The sequence below is a fragment of the Gopherus evgoodei genome, chromosome 1, assembly GCF_007399415.2.
Source record: "Gopherus evgoodei ecotype Sinaloan lineage chromosome 1, rGopEvg1_v1.p, whole genome shotgun sequence".
Classification (NCBI taxonomy): domain Eukaryota; kingdom Metazoa; phylum Chordata; order Testudines; family Testudinidae; genus Gopherus; species Gopherus evgoodei.
The window spans coordinates 94,856,385-94,875,398 of record NC_044322.1 but is presented as its reverse complement, the minus strand read 5'-3'; the positions used below and the strand labels follow the sequence as shown (position 1 = coordinate 94,875,398).

General features: G+C 39.8%; 1 protein-coding gene across 2 annotated transcripts in view; it reads left to right on the top strand.

Annotated features, from left to right (window-relative positions):
* ABCC4 (ATP binding cassette subfamily C member 4) overlaps positions 1 to 19,014 on the top strand; it is a 221,236-nt gene that overhangs the window by 154,291 nt on the left and 47,931 nt on the right. For both annotated transcript variants that reach the window (XM_030567487.1, XM_030567495.1), the window contains 5 exons: positions 2,934 to 3,084; positions 3,760 to 3,879; positions 6,605 to 6,715; positions 8,185 to 8,285; positions 9,166 to 9,357. In XM_030567487.1, coding sequence (XP_030423347.1) covers positions 2,934 to 3,084; positions 3,760 to 3,879; positions 6,605 to 6,715; positions 8,185 to 8,285; positions 9,166 to 9,357 — 675 coding nt within the window. The remainder of the gene's footprint in view (positions 1 to 2,933; positions 3,085 to 3,759; positions 3,880 to 6,604; positions 6,716 to 8,184; positions 8,286 to 9,165; positions 9,358 to 19,014) is intronic.

Genomic DNA, 19,014 nt, shown 5'->3' with positions numbered 1-19,014 from the left:
TGCATAACTGTAACAGCCTATAACTTACTCATAGCTAAAAAAGTTTTCCGTAGCTCAAGAGGTAGAGGGCTGGTTTTTGGTTCCAGTTTTGTTATCTGCCATGAACTGTGGAAAGTGTGTGTGTGTGTGCGCGCGCACACACACAATGTCCTCAGTTTGTCAAAAATACTCTCTATAAAAGGTTTATATTTTATCTATAGTGTTAAGGTAATTTCTTTATTACCCGTTCAGATATTATCTGTATTTCTCACAGGCAAGAATACTGTAATAGATCTCCACTGTAGAGTTGGATTCCCTGTGCATGATTGAAATTAGAACCTACTAGGGTAACCATATTTCCGTATGCTGAATACGGGACACCTGGTAAAATTACTCGTATTCAAACAAGTTCAATGGCAGTCAATCAGAACTATGCACTACAAACATTCAAAAACATACAAACCCGTTAAAAAGAAATACTGCGTAGTTGGATTCTTTTTATTTACCTTCTTATCTTTAAGGCTTTAGGGTTCACACAGGGAGGAGTGACACACATGGGGAGAGCTGACACACACACGCACACCCGTACAACTCTCTCATATGGTGGGGTGACTGACCAACCTGACCCTCCCTGCCTGCTGTGCTCTGCCCTCCATGCCTGCTCCTGGGACAGACCCATGTCTCCCAGTACTTGGCCCCAAGGCAGCTTGCAGTCAGGGGTACAGGATTTCTTTTAGGCATTGTGGCTCCAGCTGAGGGCAGAGGTAGGCAAGGAGGTGCCTTTAGAGCTGGCTAGGATAGGGACAACTGACTCTGGAGGGAATGGTGCACTGGAGAAATTCATATTTTCATTGTCAGTGAAGGTGGTTTTAGAGGAGCTAGAGTCTTTTAATGGGTCCTCCCACTTGCCCAGGAGCCACTGTGAAAATGAAATAGTCTCACAAGAATTTAAAGAGCTGCTTTGCTGATCACACTGATCCCCTGAGTGCTCTCCTCACTCACTTGGTGAAGGGGCGAAAGCAGTGCTGGTAGCAGAAATTTAGATTCTTTTTTTCCTAGTATTATTGTACGTTTATTTATCCAAGTAAAATGTATCCTGTCATCACCCTGCCTTGTCTCCCAGGGTATAAATCTACTCAGAGTACTCTCAATCCACCATATATGTTTAGTAAGTGAAACAACATAACTTCATTGGTGAACTTTGTCAACTTTCTCTGCACTGCCTCTTCCATGTAATTAATAAATACATCAACATTGGCCTCAAAACTGACCCCTGGAGAATTCCCCTATTAACTTATTTTAACTCTGATGAACAGTGGGCTACAATAACTGTTTCATACTGTTGAACCTGTGTATAATTCACAGCACGACTTTACCTCTTACCCCATAGTTATGTTTCTCACTAGTCTTTTATGAGGCACTGTAACAGGGTGGCAAAGTGCATGATCTTGCATAGGGATGCAGGGTTCTTTTGTTGATCCATCCTGTTAGGAGGAATTAGAATCTTGCATAAAGATAAGTAAATTCTCTTGATTCATGGTGCCACTGAGATACAACAGAAATGTGTATGTAGGACCCTTACATGAGTATAGGGGAAATTAATGTTCAGATAGGAGGGTCCTGTAAGAAACTCTAAGAAGACATAGGCGTAAGGGGAGAGGTTCCACTGAGGTTTGTGCTAATTGACTCTATTGACTCAAAAATACCACAGCCACCATGAGGGGGGCAAGTTTGACTTTATTCAATATGTGTGGACTTTATTAGAAGTAAGATGGGAATGCTTTGTGCTTCATAGGCAGCTTAATGGAAAATTTTATGAAAATCCAGGTAATTCAGTTTATCCATTAGGTCATCCATATCTGATATTTCATTAAACTTTTCCAAATATCTTTAAAAATATAAGGATTGACGCTTTCCTGCCAACAAGTCTTGCTTTCTCAAGGCCAAAGGGAGTCCCGCATTTCCATTGACATCTGAGATCAAGCAGCGGTAGAATTCAGCTGGAATTTAGTTACACACAAAAGTTGATAAACCCAAAGGGATTACACATCTAGGAGCTAGTATGGAGTATGGAGAACAGTTTTCTAACAGTGTACCTTCCAAGAAGTAGTAATTAACACTGTGCAGGAATTTAACATAAATCGGGAATTTCAGCTATCTGCATGTCATAAAGGCTTATGTTACCTGCCATTGGATATATGTGGGAGCACTAACTGCCCTGAGGATTTCCACACCGTAGACAATTAACCTTCTTACTCTAGTATCTCCAGATTTCTATAGGTAAGCTTCAGGTTTAGCCCAGCTGTTCAGTCTCCTGTTTCTTGCTGGATCCTTAACCTGGTACACTGGTCTCTTTGGAAACCTCTTTGGCAGTGTCCATGTTGTTCTTAACTGTAGAAGTTATTAATCTGATAACAGGGAAAATCACATAGGCATAGAAAGTTCAAACTTTAGCATACTATCAGGCAGTCAGATCTTCAGTTTATGCTGGGTACGGTTGTTCAAAGAACAACACCTAAGTTTCTGTCAAAATTCAATTCAGCCTTTCACCTGAGCTAGCAAATACATCTATAACTATTACCTATCTTGAACTTGTCCATTTTGTAAATTAGTTATTTGTGGGATCACAGGAAATGGATCAATGCCATGAAAGCATGCGTTTCATGTTGGGTCAAGTTGGTTGTAGCAGCTCCCATTAGATTCTGGCAGAACAAATCATGCAGAAAATAGAGTAAATTCTACAATTAATCTGAAATATTAAAAACATTAAATCTTGTGAAAATAATTGTGATCTAGCTATTATATGAAAGTTGTTGTTTATACTTTTAATTGGAGTGTCATCTTTATGTCTGAATATTTAACCTTTTAATGATGTGAAATAGTTTTTGAGCTTGTTTTGAGTGGAATCCTTCTGGGTAAAGAAGTAATGCTTTCTCTTGCCTATGTTGTTGCAGACTCTCCTACAGATTTTTGGCGTGGTAGCTGTGGCTGTGGCAGTGATTCCTTGGATCCTCATCCCTTTAGTTCCACTTTGTATTCTTTTCATTTTTCTTCGACGGTATTTCTTAGACACAGCGAGAGATATTAAACGTCTGGAGTCCACAAGTATGTTGCTTGGATAGAGCTGATTTTAAGCCTGAGCAACAATTATATGAGATGCTAATATTCTGCAATCAATTAATTAATCAGGAATTTTTGCTCTAGTTTTGCAAATTACTTGCTTGTTGTCTTGGGTCTCAACCCAGCAAAATCCTTCAACACTTGCTTAACCTCAGGCTTAAACCCACAATTAATGTCTTTGAAATCAAATGGACTACTCATATATTTAAAGTTATGGACATATTTAAGTAATTTGTTGGATCATGGCCTTATTGGGCTAATTGCACATAATAATGTAGGTTTTGACCCAGTATGACCTTCATGATTATCTCTGTATTTCAAATTGACTATAGTATTAAATAGCAGAGTCTGAGTCTTGAGAATCATGAATTTGAAAAAAAAAATTGGGTGCATTATTCTATTAGTGAAAGAAACAAAGGAAGAAGCCATGGATAACAACTGTTGAAAACTTTTTTTGTGTCAATTAGATAATCCATTTTGCCATCCAAGTGGGTGTAATTGGGTAACAGGAAAGTAGGTTTATCCTATGTTTATCCTAAAAGATGTGATTCACTGGCTTGTGTCAGTAAACAGAGAAGTAGGATTAAAGATTAACATAGTGCAAAAAATTACCAACACCACCCTTCAGCTACAATAAATTAGTCTTTTTTTACTTCACAGCTCGAAGTCCAGTGTTCTCCCACTTGTCAACATCTCTTCAGGGACTTTGGACAATTCGTGCTTTCAGAGCAGAGCAAAGATTCCAAAAATTATTTGATGCTCACCAAGATCTTCACTCAGGTTTGTCATGAATAGACATGGACTGCTAAGTGTGTAGCTCTTTCAGAGGGAAGTATTTTCTCCCCTCAGATACACATGAGCAGCATACATGCACAGCTCATGCTGATTTTAATACATCTCTCTTTAGTGCAAAATCTCCCCATTAATAGATTTTATAGTTGTTTCTTCTGTCTTTCTGGATTTGTGGAATACACTTTGGACTCTAGAATAGTTTGAGAGATCCAAGCATGCATCATAACAATATTTAAGATAAACATTTTAAAGTACACTTCTACCCCGATATTATGCTGTCCTCAGGAGCCAAAAAATCTTACTGCATTATAGGTGAAACCGTGTTACATCGAACTTGCTTTGATCCACCGGATACCCAGCACTGCTTTACCGTGTTTATATACGAATTCATGTTATATCGGGTTGCGTTATATAGAGGTGGAGGTGTATACCCAATAGGTATATTTAAAGTATCATTCTCCACCAAGTTCCCATATTGCATAATATTTTAAGGCAAAACAAGTTATACTTAGCAATATTTAATATTATTCAGGTGGAACACTAAGGATGTGTCCACGCTAAAAAATTAAATTGCCCTATATTAGGTTGGCTTACAGCCACTGCAGTAATTACTACCGTGGTGCATGTCCACGCTACTCTCCTTGGTTGGCGGTGCATATCTCAACAGGAGCGCTTCCACTGACCTAAGAGGGGCAATGTGGGGAGCTGAGAGAACAGACTCTCAGCTCTGCTGGCAGATCTCTGCCGGGAGCCCTGCTGGCCGCCTGTCCCCTCGGCTCCCTGTTCCCTGCCAGGAACAGGAGGAAGCCTCCCAGGTCTTTTCTCCTCCCCATTCTCTTCCAGGAGCAGGCGGGGAAGCCTGCCAGGACTTCTTGCTTGCTCATTCCCTGCTGGGAGCGGGGTCCAGATGCTCAATTCTCCAAAGGAGCAGGGGAAGCTGGGCTCTAGCTGCCTGGCTTTCTTGTCAAGTTCACAGCAAGCCGTGAAATTGACAAGAGAGCTAACAGCTGATGTAAGTAGCACAGTGTTTACACAGACACTGTGTCACCCTAACTACACTGACATAAGCCCCATGCCTCTTGCAGAGGTGGAGTTATTATGTTGGTGTCGTGGGCACTTATATCAGTGGGACAAGGCTGTAGTGTGTACACTGACATAATAAGGTTGTTGTAAGTTGCCTTACATTGACCTGACTCTGTGGTGTCGACTAGTCCTAAAACACACTAGATATTTTTGTAGAAAGTTATCCTTTGGAAAAATATAAAAATCTGTTAATCTCTTATCTTTTTTGTCTGAGCACCTTTAAGAGCTCCTGGCCATGTTAAACTGTAGGTTAGTTTTTATTAAAGTCTACTTGGCTGCAATGTGAATATTCTGTGTGCAAAGTAATCTGAATTATGTTTGTACAAAGTATTCTATAGTAGTTTGCCGCCTTTTTTAATTGGTAGATTCATAGAGTTTCAGGCAAGAAGAGACCATTTTATCGTCTAACCTAACCTCCTGTGTATTACAGACCATGACATTTCACTTAGCTACCTCTGTACTGAGTCCAGAGGCTTGTGTTTGGCTAAAGTATATCCCCCAGAAAGTCATCCTGTCTTGATCGGAAGTATTTGTCTCACTTAGACTTTCAACCATTGGTTCTTGTTATGCCTTTCTCTACTAGAACACAGCTATGTAGTACATGATATTTTCTCCCCATGCAGGTACTTATACACTGTAATCAAGTCACTTCTCAATCTTCTTTTTGATAAACTAAACAGATTGACCTCGCTAAGTCTCTTGCAGAAAAGCATTTTCTCAGAACTCCAAATAATTCGTGACTTTTTCCTGCACTTCCAGTTTTTTAGTATATTTTGAAAATGTGGACATCTGAGCTGTACATAGTATTCAGTATCAGTCTCGCCAATGCCTTATACACAGAAGTTAAATTGCCTCCCTGTTTCTACTTACTACTGCCCAGCTTATACACCCAAGGAGCGCATAGCCTTTGTGCCACAGCATCGCACTGAAAGCTCATGTTAAGTTGCTTTTCAGAATCACTGTTTTCCAGAACACAGGCCCCCGGTCTGTTGGTATGGCCTGCATTCCTTTTTCCAAGACACGTAACTTTGAATTTGGCTATATGAACAGGCCCAGATTACAAAGTGATACAGAATTCTACCTTATGCCTATTTGATTTTTGTTATTGGCCCTAAATTTGAATACTTTAATTTTCGTTATACAGACTATGCTGCTTTCTTCTGTGATTTATATCATATAATTTCCACTGTCCAATAATACTAAATTCTGTGAAGCGTATTGGGATATACTTTATCTAAATATTATATGAAAGAAAATCGCAATGGTATTTTACGTAGCATACTAGGCATCTGATCCAAAGTCCATTGAAGTCAATTAGTCTTTTTGTTGACTTCACTGGGCTATAAATCAGGTCCTAGCATCTTTTATTTCTGTTCCAACTCCTATTTGATATACTAGTCTCAGATGTGTTAAACAGTGTGAAAACCTGAAAGCTGGCCAGCACTAGCTAGGAAAACAGGGCATCATCATCATCAACACATGAAAACTCTCTCCAAGAGAGTGATATTTTTGCAGCTTATAGAATTAGTCCATGCTGATATTATATTACTGTCTTATGGGAGTCAATATAGAACTGATTTTTTCCCAATAACTTATTGTTCTTCTTATGACTTTTAAAAAAACTTTTTAGAGGCTTGGTTTCTGTTTTTGACTACCTCCCGATGGTTTGCTGTGCGGCTGGATGCCATCTGTGCCATCTTTGTTATAGTGGTTGCCTTTGGTTCCCTGCTTCTCGCAAAGAGTAAGTGCAGATGCTCGTAATGTTAATGCTATAATTACAATTTATAGCAATACCTTTATTCTTTTTCGGAGTTTACTTTCTCTAATTGTTTAAGGATTGCAATTAAGTAAATGTTTCTTTCTAGATCCTGGTCTGTCCCTCAGTCCAAGACATTCCTGTAAGTACTGGAGACAGTTCAGACTTCTCTGGACTGAAGGGCTTGGCCATGAACCTAACATCCTTTCTCCAGATTATCTCCTCCGTGTATTGCAGGCAAGCTTGCAATTCTACAATTCTTGCCTCTACTGTTGAAATACTTGCTTTTAAAGCTGTCTTTGGGACAACAACATTTGTTTCCCTTATTGTTATGGAAGACTAGGCCAAACAGAGCAGGCTGAACTTTCAGGGATGCAGCTCAAATGTCTTGGGTTCAGGGAGAGGCCAGTCCCAGAAAGGGAGATTGCATTATAAGAAGTTTTATGTTCATTGTCATTCTCGTGCTGTTGTTTTATATGATCGTCCCAACATGTAATTACGGTAGGTGTTCTAAAACTAGATAGCCTTCTAAAATACAAAGGAAGTAATTATCTTGGACATGAAATTTGGGTGCTAATTTGCTGTTCTTTGTTTCCTTTATTTTTCCTTTAGATAATATATATAGAGATCTATATACATTGCATTATAGAGATTTCCAGCTAGGTTTCAAGTTACTAGCCTTGAAGACAAATCAAAACACTGGGTTTGATTCGTCTCTCCAATCAGTATAAGGAGTAGCTTTTGTGAAGTCAGTGGGGTTATGCTGATGTAAAATGGCTATAGTGAGAGGAGAATTGAGTCCCATATTAGGGCTAAATCCTGTTTAGTTTATTCACACGAGCTGACTTGTTGAGTGTAATGAGTCTGTCTATGCGAGTAGGATGAGCAGAAGCTTGCCCTTCAAAAACTTCTTGTCTGCTCTTACAGTGCTTTGCACCCATTTGTACCAGTACATAGTTTGTGTAAATGCTAGCAATGTGTTTTAGTAGTGTTTTATGCTCACCGTGCACAGGTTTAGGAGCCTGATCCAACTCCCTTTGAAATTAATTGAAAGATTCTCAATTGCTTAACTGAATAGCGATGACCCCAAACTTGTGCTTAAGAGATTAGATGATTCTGGGCTTTTTTTCTTTTTCTTTTTTTTTTCTTTTTTTCCTTTTCCTTTTCCTTTTCCTTTTCCTTTTCCTTTTCCTTTTCCTTTTCCTTTTCCTTTTCAAGACAAGGTGCCTGGCAATGGAGAACCAGGACCTTATTTTCAAACACAAATATAGTTTTAGAAAGCTTACAAAAGTAATGTGACAAGATAGACCTTTTCCACAGAGCTACTGTTTAAACTAGTGTGACCGAGAGCCAGTCTGGCTCTACCACTTCAGTGGCATATTAGTTTGAAAAAGGAGTTAAGTAGAGTTTTGTGTCATTATATAGAAGTGATTTTTCTCCTCCTTGCCCTACAGCTCTAGATGCAGGACAGGTTGGCTTGGCATTGTCCTATGCAATCACGCTCATGGGAATGTTCCAGTGGGGAGTTAGGCAAAGTGCTGAAGTTGAAAATCTGGTAATATTAATTTGCTCAACTTTGTATTTTTCACATCTCTTTGCTATTAAGTGACATGAAATACATTTGAAGCGTTATCTTTGCGTTAATGGAATTTTAAAGACCCTGTATCTCATGGCCAAAACTGAACTGCCTTCCATATTTGCAGGAAGAGAGGCAGTCCAAATGTCTCAAATTTGGTGAGGGGTTAGTCTTTTCCATTTAGAATCCCATCAAATCTCAATTATCAATAAATCTTGCTGCCTCTTTGATATTTGTGTGTCCATGGATATGAAAAAATTTCTGCTAGCTATCTAGCCAGTACTGTAGCAACCAGTATACTGATTTGGCTCTACTGCTGAAATATAGATATTCATTCCAAGCGCATAATAACCTTAGCCAGAGCTGCAAGGGACAAGCTCATTGGTGAAACCCCAGGGATTATGGTGGCTCAGTACACACAAAAATGATAAACTTATCAATGATATTACTAATAGTCCTGGATCTTCCTGTAGCTCAGATGTAAGTCTGATCTCTAGTACTACTCCCATAGATGCCCAGCAGAAAGACAACCTATCATGTAGAAAATAAGGCTCTAGTCCTGCAAAGCACTTAAGCATGTGAGTAATCCCATTGACCTCAAATTAATGCTTACATTGACTCAATTAACATGCTTTAAAATTAAGTACATGCTTAAATGTTATGCTGGATCGGGACCTATATTAGGAGGTCAGACTTGCATTCCTATTTAATAAAAATAGGACAGTACCATGATTCGGCCTCTCTCTCTCATATGATTGAAAGAAAATTTCTGGTGTCATTTTGTAGCTTTTTTTATAATCGGAATGTTACCCAAAATGTAAAAGAGTTTGAGTTTATTGCTTGTGTGACTTTTTTCTAGATGATCTCAGTAGAAAGAGTAATGGAATACACAGAACTTGAAAAGGAAGCTCCTTGGGAGTCCAACAAACATCCACCAGCTGAATGGCCAAGCCAAGGAGTGATAGCCTTTGAAAATGTTAACTTTACTTACAGCTTAGATGGACCCTTGGTGTTGAGGCACTTGTCTGTTCTAATTAAATCAAAAGAAAAGGTATGCATTGCATGCTTACTTCAAATATACACAACATTTTCATTAATGAGGTAATACCTTATAGTCTTTTTTCGTTTTGTTCTCAACTCTGTACAGTGCTATAAAATATACCAGGGTGGCCAAACTGTGGCTTGTGAGCTGCATGCATCTCTTTTATAGTTAAAGTGCAGCTTGTGGAGTCCCCTACATGCCTCCATTCTCTGCCCATCAGACTGGGACGGAAAGCTCAGGGCTTCTGCCCTGCAGCGGGGTGGTAGTGCTCGGGGCTTCTGCCGGAGATGACTGGTGCCTGCTGAGAGTGGAGAGCATAGTTTAAAAGTTTAAACAGTATGAGTCACACCCCCAGGTATACCCCCCTCTTACCCTCAGCGGCCCCTTCCTGCAGCTCCCTTGTGTTAGCTCTGCATGAAGAGGCAGCAGCAAGCAGCTGGGAGCTTCAGGGAGGGGGCTGCTGCTTTAGCTCTGCAGGAAGAGGCGGCAGCAAAAGCAGCAGCTCTCCCTGCTGCTCACCACTGCCTCTCCACATGGCTGCAACTTCCAGCTTGCCAGCTCCAGGAACTGACCGAGTGGAGGACAGATAACCCTAGCAAAAATCGGGGGGAGGAGGGGAGAGGGCAGGGCATGTGACCCTGTGTGACCCCCCCCCATGCATTGCCTGTGGCTTCTACCAGCAGGAAGGGGGCTCGAGCCCTGGCAGGCACTTCCCGCAGGGCTGAAGCCCTGAGACCCCCCACTCACTGCCAGGCTGAAGCCCTGAGCTCCAGCAAGCGTGCCCCGGCTCTTGAACTTCTGAAGATTCTTGTATGCAGCTCAGAGGGTCAGTAACTTTGGCCACCCCTGAAATATACTATCCTTAGAAAATGAGGCCTGTATTTAAAAAAATAATAATAATAAAGTAATTATATTACTCATATTTACTAAAGGATATAGCATATCTACTTACTATAAGTTATGCAGTAATATTTGGTAATTCACTTAAGTAAAAATCTTAAGCAAATCCCCATGTTCCATAGAATCGCTATGGATAGAAATTTCATGCTCTAATAAAAATATAACATTAGGGATCTGTTATCAACCACCTGACCAGGACAGTAATAGTGATGATGAAATGCTAAGGGAAATTAGAGATGCTATCAAAATTAAGAACCCAATAATAGTGGGGAATTTCAATTATCCCCATATTGACTGAGAACATTTCACTTCAGGACAAAATGCAGAGATCAAATTTCTCGATACTTTAAATGACTGCTTCCTGGAGCAGCTGGTACAGGAACCCACAAGGGGAGAGACAACTCTAGATTTAATCCTAAGTAGAGCGCAGGAGCTGGTTCAAGAGGTAACTATAGCAGGACCGCTTGGAAATAGAGACCATAATACAATAGCATTCAACATCCCTGTGGGGGGAGGAACACCTCAACAGCCCAACACTGTGGCATTTAATTTCAAAAGAGGGAACTATACAAAAATGAAGGGGTTAGTTAAACAAAAGTTAAAAGGTACAGTGACTAAAGTGAAATCCCTGCAAGTTGCATGGGCCCTTTTTAAAGACACCAAATAGAGGCTCAACTTCAATGTGTACCCCAAATTAAGAAACACGGTAAAAGAACTAAAAAAGAGCCACCGTGGCTTAACAACCATGTAAAAGAAGCAGTGAGAGATAAAAAGACTTCCTTTAAAAAGTGGAAGTCAAATCCTAGTGAGGCAAATAGAAAGGAGCACAAACACTGCCAGCTAAAGTGCAAGAGTGTAATAAGAAAAGCCAAAGAGGAGTTTGAAGAACGGCTAGCCAAAAACTCCAAAGGTAATAACAAAATGTTTTTTAAGTACATCAGAAGCAGGAAGCCTGCTAAACAACCAATGGGGCCCCATGATGATCGAAATACAAAAGGAGCGCTTAAAGACGATAAAGTCATAGCGGAGAAACTAAATGGATTCTTGGCTTCAGTCTTCACGGCTGAGGATGTTAGGGAGATTCCCAAACCTGAGCCGGCTTTTGTAGGTGACAAATCTGAGGAACTGTCACAGATTGAAGTGTCACTAGAGGAGGTTTTGGAATTAATTGATAAACTCAACATTAACAAGTCACCGGGACCAGATGGCATTCACTCAAGAGTTCTGAAAGAACTCAACTCAACTATTAACTGAGGTTTGTAACCTGTCCTTTAAATCGGCTTCAGTACCCAGTGACTGGAAGTTAGCTAATGTAATGCCAATATTTAAAAAGGGCTCCAGAGGTGATCCCGGCAATTACAGACCGGTAAGTCTAACGTCAGTACCGGGCAAATTAGTCGAAACAATAGTTAAGAATAAAATTGTCAGACACATAGAAAAACATAAACTGTTGAGCAATAGTGAACATGGTTTCTGTAAAGGGAAATCGTGTCTTACTAATCTATTAGAGTTCTTTGAAGGGGTCAACAAACATGTGGACAAGGGGGATTCAGTGGACATAGTATACTTAGATTTCCAGAAAGCCTTTGACAAGGTCCCTCACCAAAGGCTCTTAGATAAATTAAGCTGTCATGGAATAAAAGGGAAGGTCCTTTCATGGCTTGAGAACTGGTTAAAAGACAGGGGACAAAGGGTAGAAATTAATGGTAAATTCTCAGAATGGAGAGGGGTAACTAGTGGTGTTCCCCAAGGGTCAGTCCTAGGACCAATCCTATTCAATTTATTCATAAATGATCTGGAGAAAAGGGTAAACAGTGAGGTGGCAAAGTTTGCAGTTGATACTAAACTACTCAAGATAGTTAAGACCAAAGCAGATTGTGAAGAACTTCAAAAAGATCTCACAAAACTAAGTGATTGGGCAACAAAATGGCAAATGAAATTTAATGTGGATAAATGTAAAGTAATGCACATTGGAAAAAATAACCCAAACTATACGTGCAATATGATGGGGGCTAATTTAGCTACAAGAAGTCAGGAAAAAGATCTTGGCGTCATTGTGGATAGTTCTCTGAAGATGTCCACGCAGTGCGCAAACGATGTTAGGAATCATCATTAAAAAGGGGACAGAGAATAAGACTGAGAATATATTATTGCCCTTATATAAATCCATGGTACACCCACATCTCGAATACTGTGTACAGATGTGGTCTCCTCACCTCAAAAAAGATATTCTAGCACTAGAAAAGGTTCAGAAAAGGGTAACTAAAATGATTAGGGGTTTGGAGAGGGTCCCATATGAGGAAAGATTAAAGAGGCTAGGCCTCTTCAGCTTGGAAAAGAGGAGACTAAGGAGGGATATGATAGAGGTATATAAAATCATGAGTGATGTGGAGAAAGTGGATAAGGAAAAGTTAGGTTTCTCTGCAGCTTGAGGTCTTCAAACCAATTTTGAAGATTTCAATAACTCGATCCTGGGATAGGGGGTGTTATAAAATTGAATGGGTGGGGTTCTGTGGCCTGCCTTGTGCAGGAGGTCAGACTAGATGATCAGATTGGTCCCTTCTAACCTATGAGTCTATGAGTCTAAGAACTAGGGGTCACCAAATTAAATTAATAGGTAGCAGGTTTAAAACAAATAAAAGGAAGTTCTTCTTCACACAGTGCACAGTCAACTTGTGGAACTCCTTATCTGAGGAGGTTGTGAAGGCTGGGACTATAACAATGTTTAAAAGGGAACTGGATAAATTCATGGTGGCTAAGTCCATAAATGGCTATTAGCCAGGATGGGTAAGGAATGATGCCCCTAGCCTCTGTTCATCAGAGGATGGAGATGGATGGCAGGAGAGAGATCACTTGATCATTGCCTGTTAGCTTCACTCCCTCTGGGGCACCTGGCGTTGGCCACTGTCAGTAGATAGATACTGGGCTAGATGGACCTTTGGTCTGACCCAGTACGGCCTTTCTTATGTTCTTATGGTAATATGCACAGTTATGAGTAAATAACCTACTTAAGAACTTGGGCAACTAGGAACTTCGTGATTGCCTATTGCATGAACTCCAAAAACAAGCACCACTTAGATTATATGTTCTTCAGGGCAGGGACTTTCTCTTTTTTATATGTTTGTAAAGTGCTTATCCTAGTAGGGCTCGGGCCTATAGGTGCTACATAATACAAATAGTTATAATAAAACAAATCCAGACCTTGGTCCTGTGATTGGATCCATGTGAGCAGATCTGAGTCCTTGTGCAATGCTGAGGCTTGATAACTTCAGGGGGACTCAGCCCAGGCATATGGATCCTCTTGCACAGATCTGATTGCACGATGATGGCTTTTATTTCAAAATGCAGCTAAGGTCACTAAGAGAAAACAATATGCATGCCAGACATCTTTTACAAAGCCCAGAATTTAAAAGCAAGGAAATGAATAATTAAGGGTATGCTAAACCAGAGGTTCTCAAACTGGGGGCTGGGACTTCTCAGGGGGTCATGAGGTTATTACATGGCGCGTCGTGAGTTGTCAGCCTTCACCCCAAACCCCGCTTTGCCTCCAGCATTTATAATGATGTTAAATATGTAAAAAAGTGTGTTTAATTTATATGGGGGGGTTGCACACAGAGGCTTGCTGTGTGAAAGGGGTCACCAGTACAAAAGTTTGAGAACCACTGTGGTAAACTGTTAGCCACCTTATGAACACATTACTCTTATTAACTACAAAGAAATGGGAGAATCACACTTTGCTTGAGAGCATTTTCTGTCTCTGCCACTGAGAAGACAAAGCTGCTCTAATGATTCCAACAGTTTGTATCCATTAGGGGAAAAAAGGTCAAGGATGGATTGAGTTTAACTAACTTGTGTTAGCTAACTGCATGTGACCTTTTCCCAAGTTTAGAGACAGGTTTAATACCTTTTCCATCAGCACTGGTCTTGAGAAACTAATCTATTAGAAAGCTAAGTATGGATGGGAAAGAGGGTAGATAAGGAGAGCTGTGCAAAGGGACACTAAAGGAGGATCCACTAAAGGAAACACAAAAGGGGCAGGGAGAGGCAACACACAAGGTGGACAGTGACAATACAAAATAAAGGAGGGTGCACGTGTGCACACACACACAGTCCCAGGATGGAGGAAAAATATATGGAGATATACCTATCTCATAGAGCTAGAAGGGACCTGAAAAGGTCATCAAGTCCAACCCCCTGCCTTCACTAGCAGGACCAAGTACTGCTCCTGACAGTTTCTTTTGTCATCTTTTTTTTTTTTTTTTTGGCCCTGCATCCCTAAATAGCCCCCTCAAGGATTGAACTCACAACCCTGGGTTTAGCAGACCAGTGTTCAAACCACTGAGCTAAGGGGGGAAAAAGTCAATTTCATAATTTTAGGATTGTGGGGATTTTACTTCAGTGCCTTTTGGCAACCTATTCAATTAACTATCAGCATTAATTAGATTGTTAGCCAAAAGAGAAACAGAAATAAAAACCCTCACTCTGAAAACTTTTAACTCTTCTTCCTTTGCCCCAACATCCCAATTTAAACCATCTCAATTGAAAGAGTGTAATAGGGCAAGTTTCCCCCATAGACCAAATGAAATTAGAGCCCTGCAGTGTTAATTCATGTTTTGCCATATTTCAAATGCAGGTATACGTATTTTGATTAAGAAATCTTCCCTGGGAGGTTGGCTCAGTTATATACAATCATTGCCCTGGCTTAATTTGTAACACGCACTTCCATTCAGCCCCAACCGCCTTTCCATTCCTCAAGTGAATCATTTTAATAACAAGCATGTTACAAGAATTCAGCCCTTCTATCCTGCACAAAGATGATTTCATGGAGAAAGATAAGTGGGAGTTGAGGGCAAGGAGTTTACAAAGTGTAGTAAAAAAGCTGTTTATCTTCTCTGTAGTTTTCTTGCCTTTGGGCCAGCTCTGTAGCAGTTATAATAAGCCACTCTAGTGTAATAGTGAATAAGAAGATTTAAATATCATGGCAAGAAACAGAAATAAAATAAAAGAACAGAAATAAGAGAAGTACCCAGACAGTGGCTAAAAGCTTGTTGCTTTTTTGATTTGAGTGATTGTGCTGTGGGTTTGTCATCCTGAAGTAAGTTTGCCCAGTTTGAAACTCTTGCAGCTCTGGAGAGAGAGTGGTTTCCTTTTTAGAAGCTACTGGTTTTGATCATGCATCACATGGTATGACAGTAGGCCATCACCACTATAATGTGGAAAATAATAGGTTTCCAGGTATCTGACCCTGTTCCCTGGATTCTAGTAAAAGGGAAGCATTTCTTGAAAACCTAGAAGTTGCTAACATTTCAGGCCATGTCTCTGCTATAGGAGTTACTGTGGTACAGCTATGGCACCAAAGCTATGCTGCTGCAATCCTGTAGTGTAGACGCAGATGACAGTGATGGAAGGGTTTTTTCTGTCACTATAGGAATGCCATCTCCCTGAGCGATGGTTGCTAGGTCAATGAAAGCATTTTTCTTTCAACCTGGCTGCCTCTACAGTGGGGGTTAGGTTGACATAGCTACGATGCACAGGAGTTTTCAGTCCACCTGGCTTAAGGTTTAAATATAGGCTAGACCAAAGTATTTTGTCACTGCCCTCTAAGGCTTCAAACAACATTTAGCACCTAATGTAGATGAAGACTATGTCTACACTATGGAAGCTTCTTGGAGCAGCTAGTCCTGGAACCCACCAGAGGAGAGGCAATTCTTGATTTCGTCCTAAGTGGAGCACAGAATCTGGTCCAAGAGGTGAATATAGGTGAACGGATTGGTAATACTGACCATAACATAATAAATTTTAACATCCATGTTGTGGGGAAAACACCAAAGCAGTCCACCACTGTAGCATTTAATTTCAGAAAGGGGAACTACACAAAAGTGAGGAAGTTAGTTAAACAGAAATTAAAAGGTACAGCGCCAAAAGTGAAATCCCTGCAAGCTCCTTCAGCGGAGCAGGGTTGAAGCCCCGAGCTCTGGCAGATGTCTCCCATGGGGCTGACTTCCTGGCAAGTTCCCTGAGCCCCAGCAGGCAAGCCCCACCACCCTGCTGTGGGGCTGATGCCCCGAGCCTTGACAGGTGCACCTAGCTCTCGAACTTCTGAAGATTGTCACATGAATCTCAGAGTGTCAGTAACTTTTTCCACCCCGTCATAGAAGATAGACCCATCAGTGGCTGTTATCCAAGATGGTCAAGAACACAACCCCATGCTCTGGATGTCCCTAAGTCTCTGACTTCCAGAAGCTGGGAGTGGATGATAGGGAATGGATGCCCTGTTCTGTTAATTCCTCTGAAGCACCTGGCATTGGCCACTTTCAGAAGACAGGATACTGGGCTCGATGGTCCATTGGTCTGACCCAGTATAGCCGTTCTTATGTTTTTATGGTATAAGTTTTAAAAGAAGACCAGGCCAAAAATAGTGGTGGCTTTTAAATACAACACAGCTATCTTTGTCAAAGCTAGATGGTAAGTGGTGTTTAAAAACACATTAACACGTGTCGGTTCGTGCATTTGCTAAACTTAAATTATTTTCTTTATCTGGATGACCTAAATCTGAGTTATGTGTTTAGTAATCAGGGACCCAATCCTGCTGACATACTCTGTTGTGTATGGAGGTAGACATTGACTTCAGTAGGGCTGCACAAGTGCCTGCCTGCTTGGTTTCAGTTTTGCAGGAAAGATTTGATTATGATCTGTATATGGAAAAATAATGTGCCTTTTGAATAACATGATTTATAAAAGGGAATAAAATTCTGTTGACTGAGAGCCAGTTCAAATTCATGTTGATTTTCGCAGCATGTAGTCAATTTAGAGAGATCCATTTGTATTTTTGGTCAAACACTGAAAAATGCAATGCTTTCATTTGATGCCTGCCTGAAAGAGAGAGAGTGGCAATATATAAGCAGCTTCACTTTTATTTTAAGAGTTACTTTATTTTTGATAATGTTTTTCTTCATGTTGCTAATACAGTAGTGTATATCACTAAGGTTTTCAAAAGAAATGCTTTTGAACTTTCTTTTTAAAACACTTTGTGTGTTCTCCGTTTAGCTTTTTCTTTCTGATTTATCTTTTTGAAGGAAGAGGAGCTTTAGTAGAGTTTCTTCTAAAATATTTCTCATTATTTCAATTATTTTTTTTCCTTTTATACCATTCCTTTAAACAGATTTGCTAAAACTATGCTGTCTTTTAGGTAACAGTAAAATAATTATTAGCATTTACATAGTACTTAGTGATTGTACACACCTACGTGAATCAGTTATTCAATAAAATCATAGAATTCGAAAAAGTTAGAGGTAGAAAAGACCTTTTAGGTTATCCAGTCCGTCTTCCAAGTTGCTTCTTCCAGTATATTTTCTTGTGCTTAATCTAGGGTGTTTTGGTTTTTTTAAATGCAGGTTCTGCCACTTTGCTTGGGAGCCTGTTCCATATCTTAATTTCTCTGTTACAAATTTTTTCCTGATACTCACTTTGTTTTCCTTTCCTTAATATCATTTCAGTATCTCTGTGTATCACACTACATAATTGCCCAGTTTTGTTAGGTGTTTGTACTTTTCAAATATTCTTCTGTTTTCATATGCCTTCTTAATCACTTAGCCATGCTATACTGTACATCAGTGGTTCTCAACATTTTCAGACTACTGTACCCCTTTTGCAAGTCTGATTTGTCTTGCGTGTACCCGAAGTTTCACCTCACTTAAAAACAACTTGGTTACAAAATCAGACATAAAAATACGAAAGTGTCACAGCACACTATTACTGAAAAATTGCTTACTTTCTTATTTTTACCATATAATTATAAAATAAATCAATTGGGATACAAATATTGTACTTACATTTCAGTGTATCGTGTATATAGAGCAGTATAAACAAGCCATTATCTGTATGAAATTTTAATTTGTACTGACTTCACTAGTGCTTTTCATGTAACCTGTTGTAAAACCAGACAACTATCTAGATGAGTTGATGTACCCCCTGGAAGACCTCTCCTTACCCCTGGTTGAGAACCACTGCTGTTCATATTTAACTCCTTTATCTTTTGTCATAAATCAGTATCTCCAGTCCATGGTAATTTTTCTTGCTTATCTCTGAAATCAGTGTTTGCAAATATCTCTCCGTAAATGTAGTGCATAGAACCTCAGAGTTACAAACACTTTGAGAATGGAGGTTGTTCGTAACTCTGACTTGTTCGTAAATCTGAAGAAAATGTTATCGTTATTTTTTCAAAAGTTTACAACTAAACATTGATTTAATATAGCTTTCTATTATGCAGAAGAAAAATCATGCTTTTAACCATCTTAACTTAAATGAAACAAGCACAGAAACAGTTTCCTTGCTTTGTCAAATCTTTTTTTTTAAACTTTCCCTTTATTTTGTTTTTTAGTAGTTTTTAGTAGTGTAGTTTAACACAGTACTGTACTGTACGATATTTGCTTTTTTTTGTTTTGTCTCTGCTGCCTGATTGTGTACTTCTGATTCCAGTTGAGGTTGTGTTGACTGGTCAGTTTGTAACTCTGGTGTTCATAACTGAGGTTCTACTGTAACAGGCTCTGCCAGAGCAGATCTATAGAGAGAGCTATCCCAAGCTGTACACTGTGACACAGTTGATTGGGTGTACATTCCATTTTTCTAAGTAATCCTTACCTGCTTCTTGATGAAGACAGGTTTTTTGCAAAAAACTTACTTTATTATGGTTTCTCATTGAGTTAGATCAGGAGTAGGTAACCTATGGCACACATGCCAAAGGCAGCACGGGAGCTGATTTTCAGT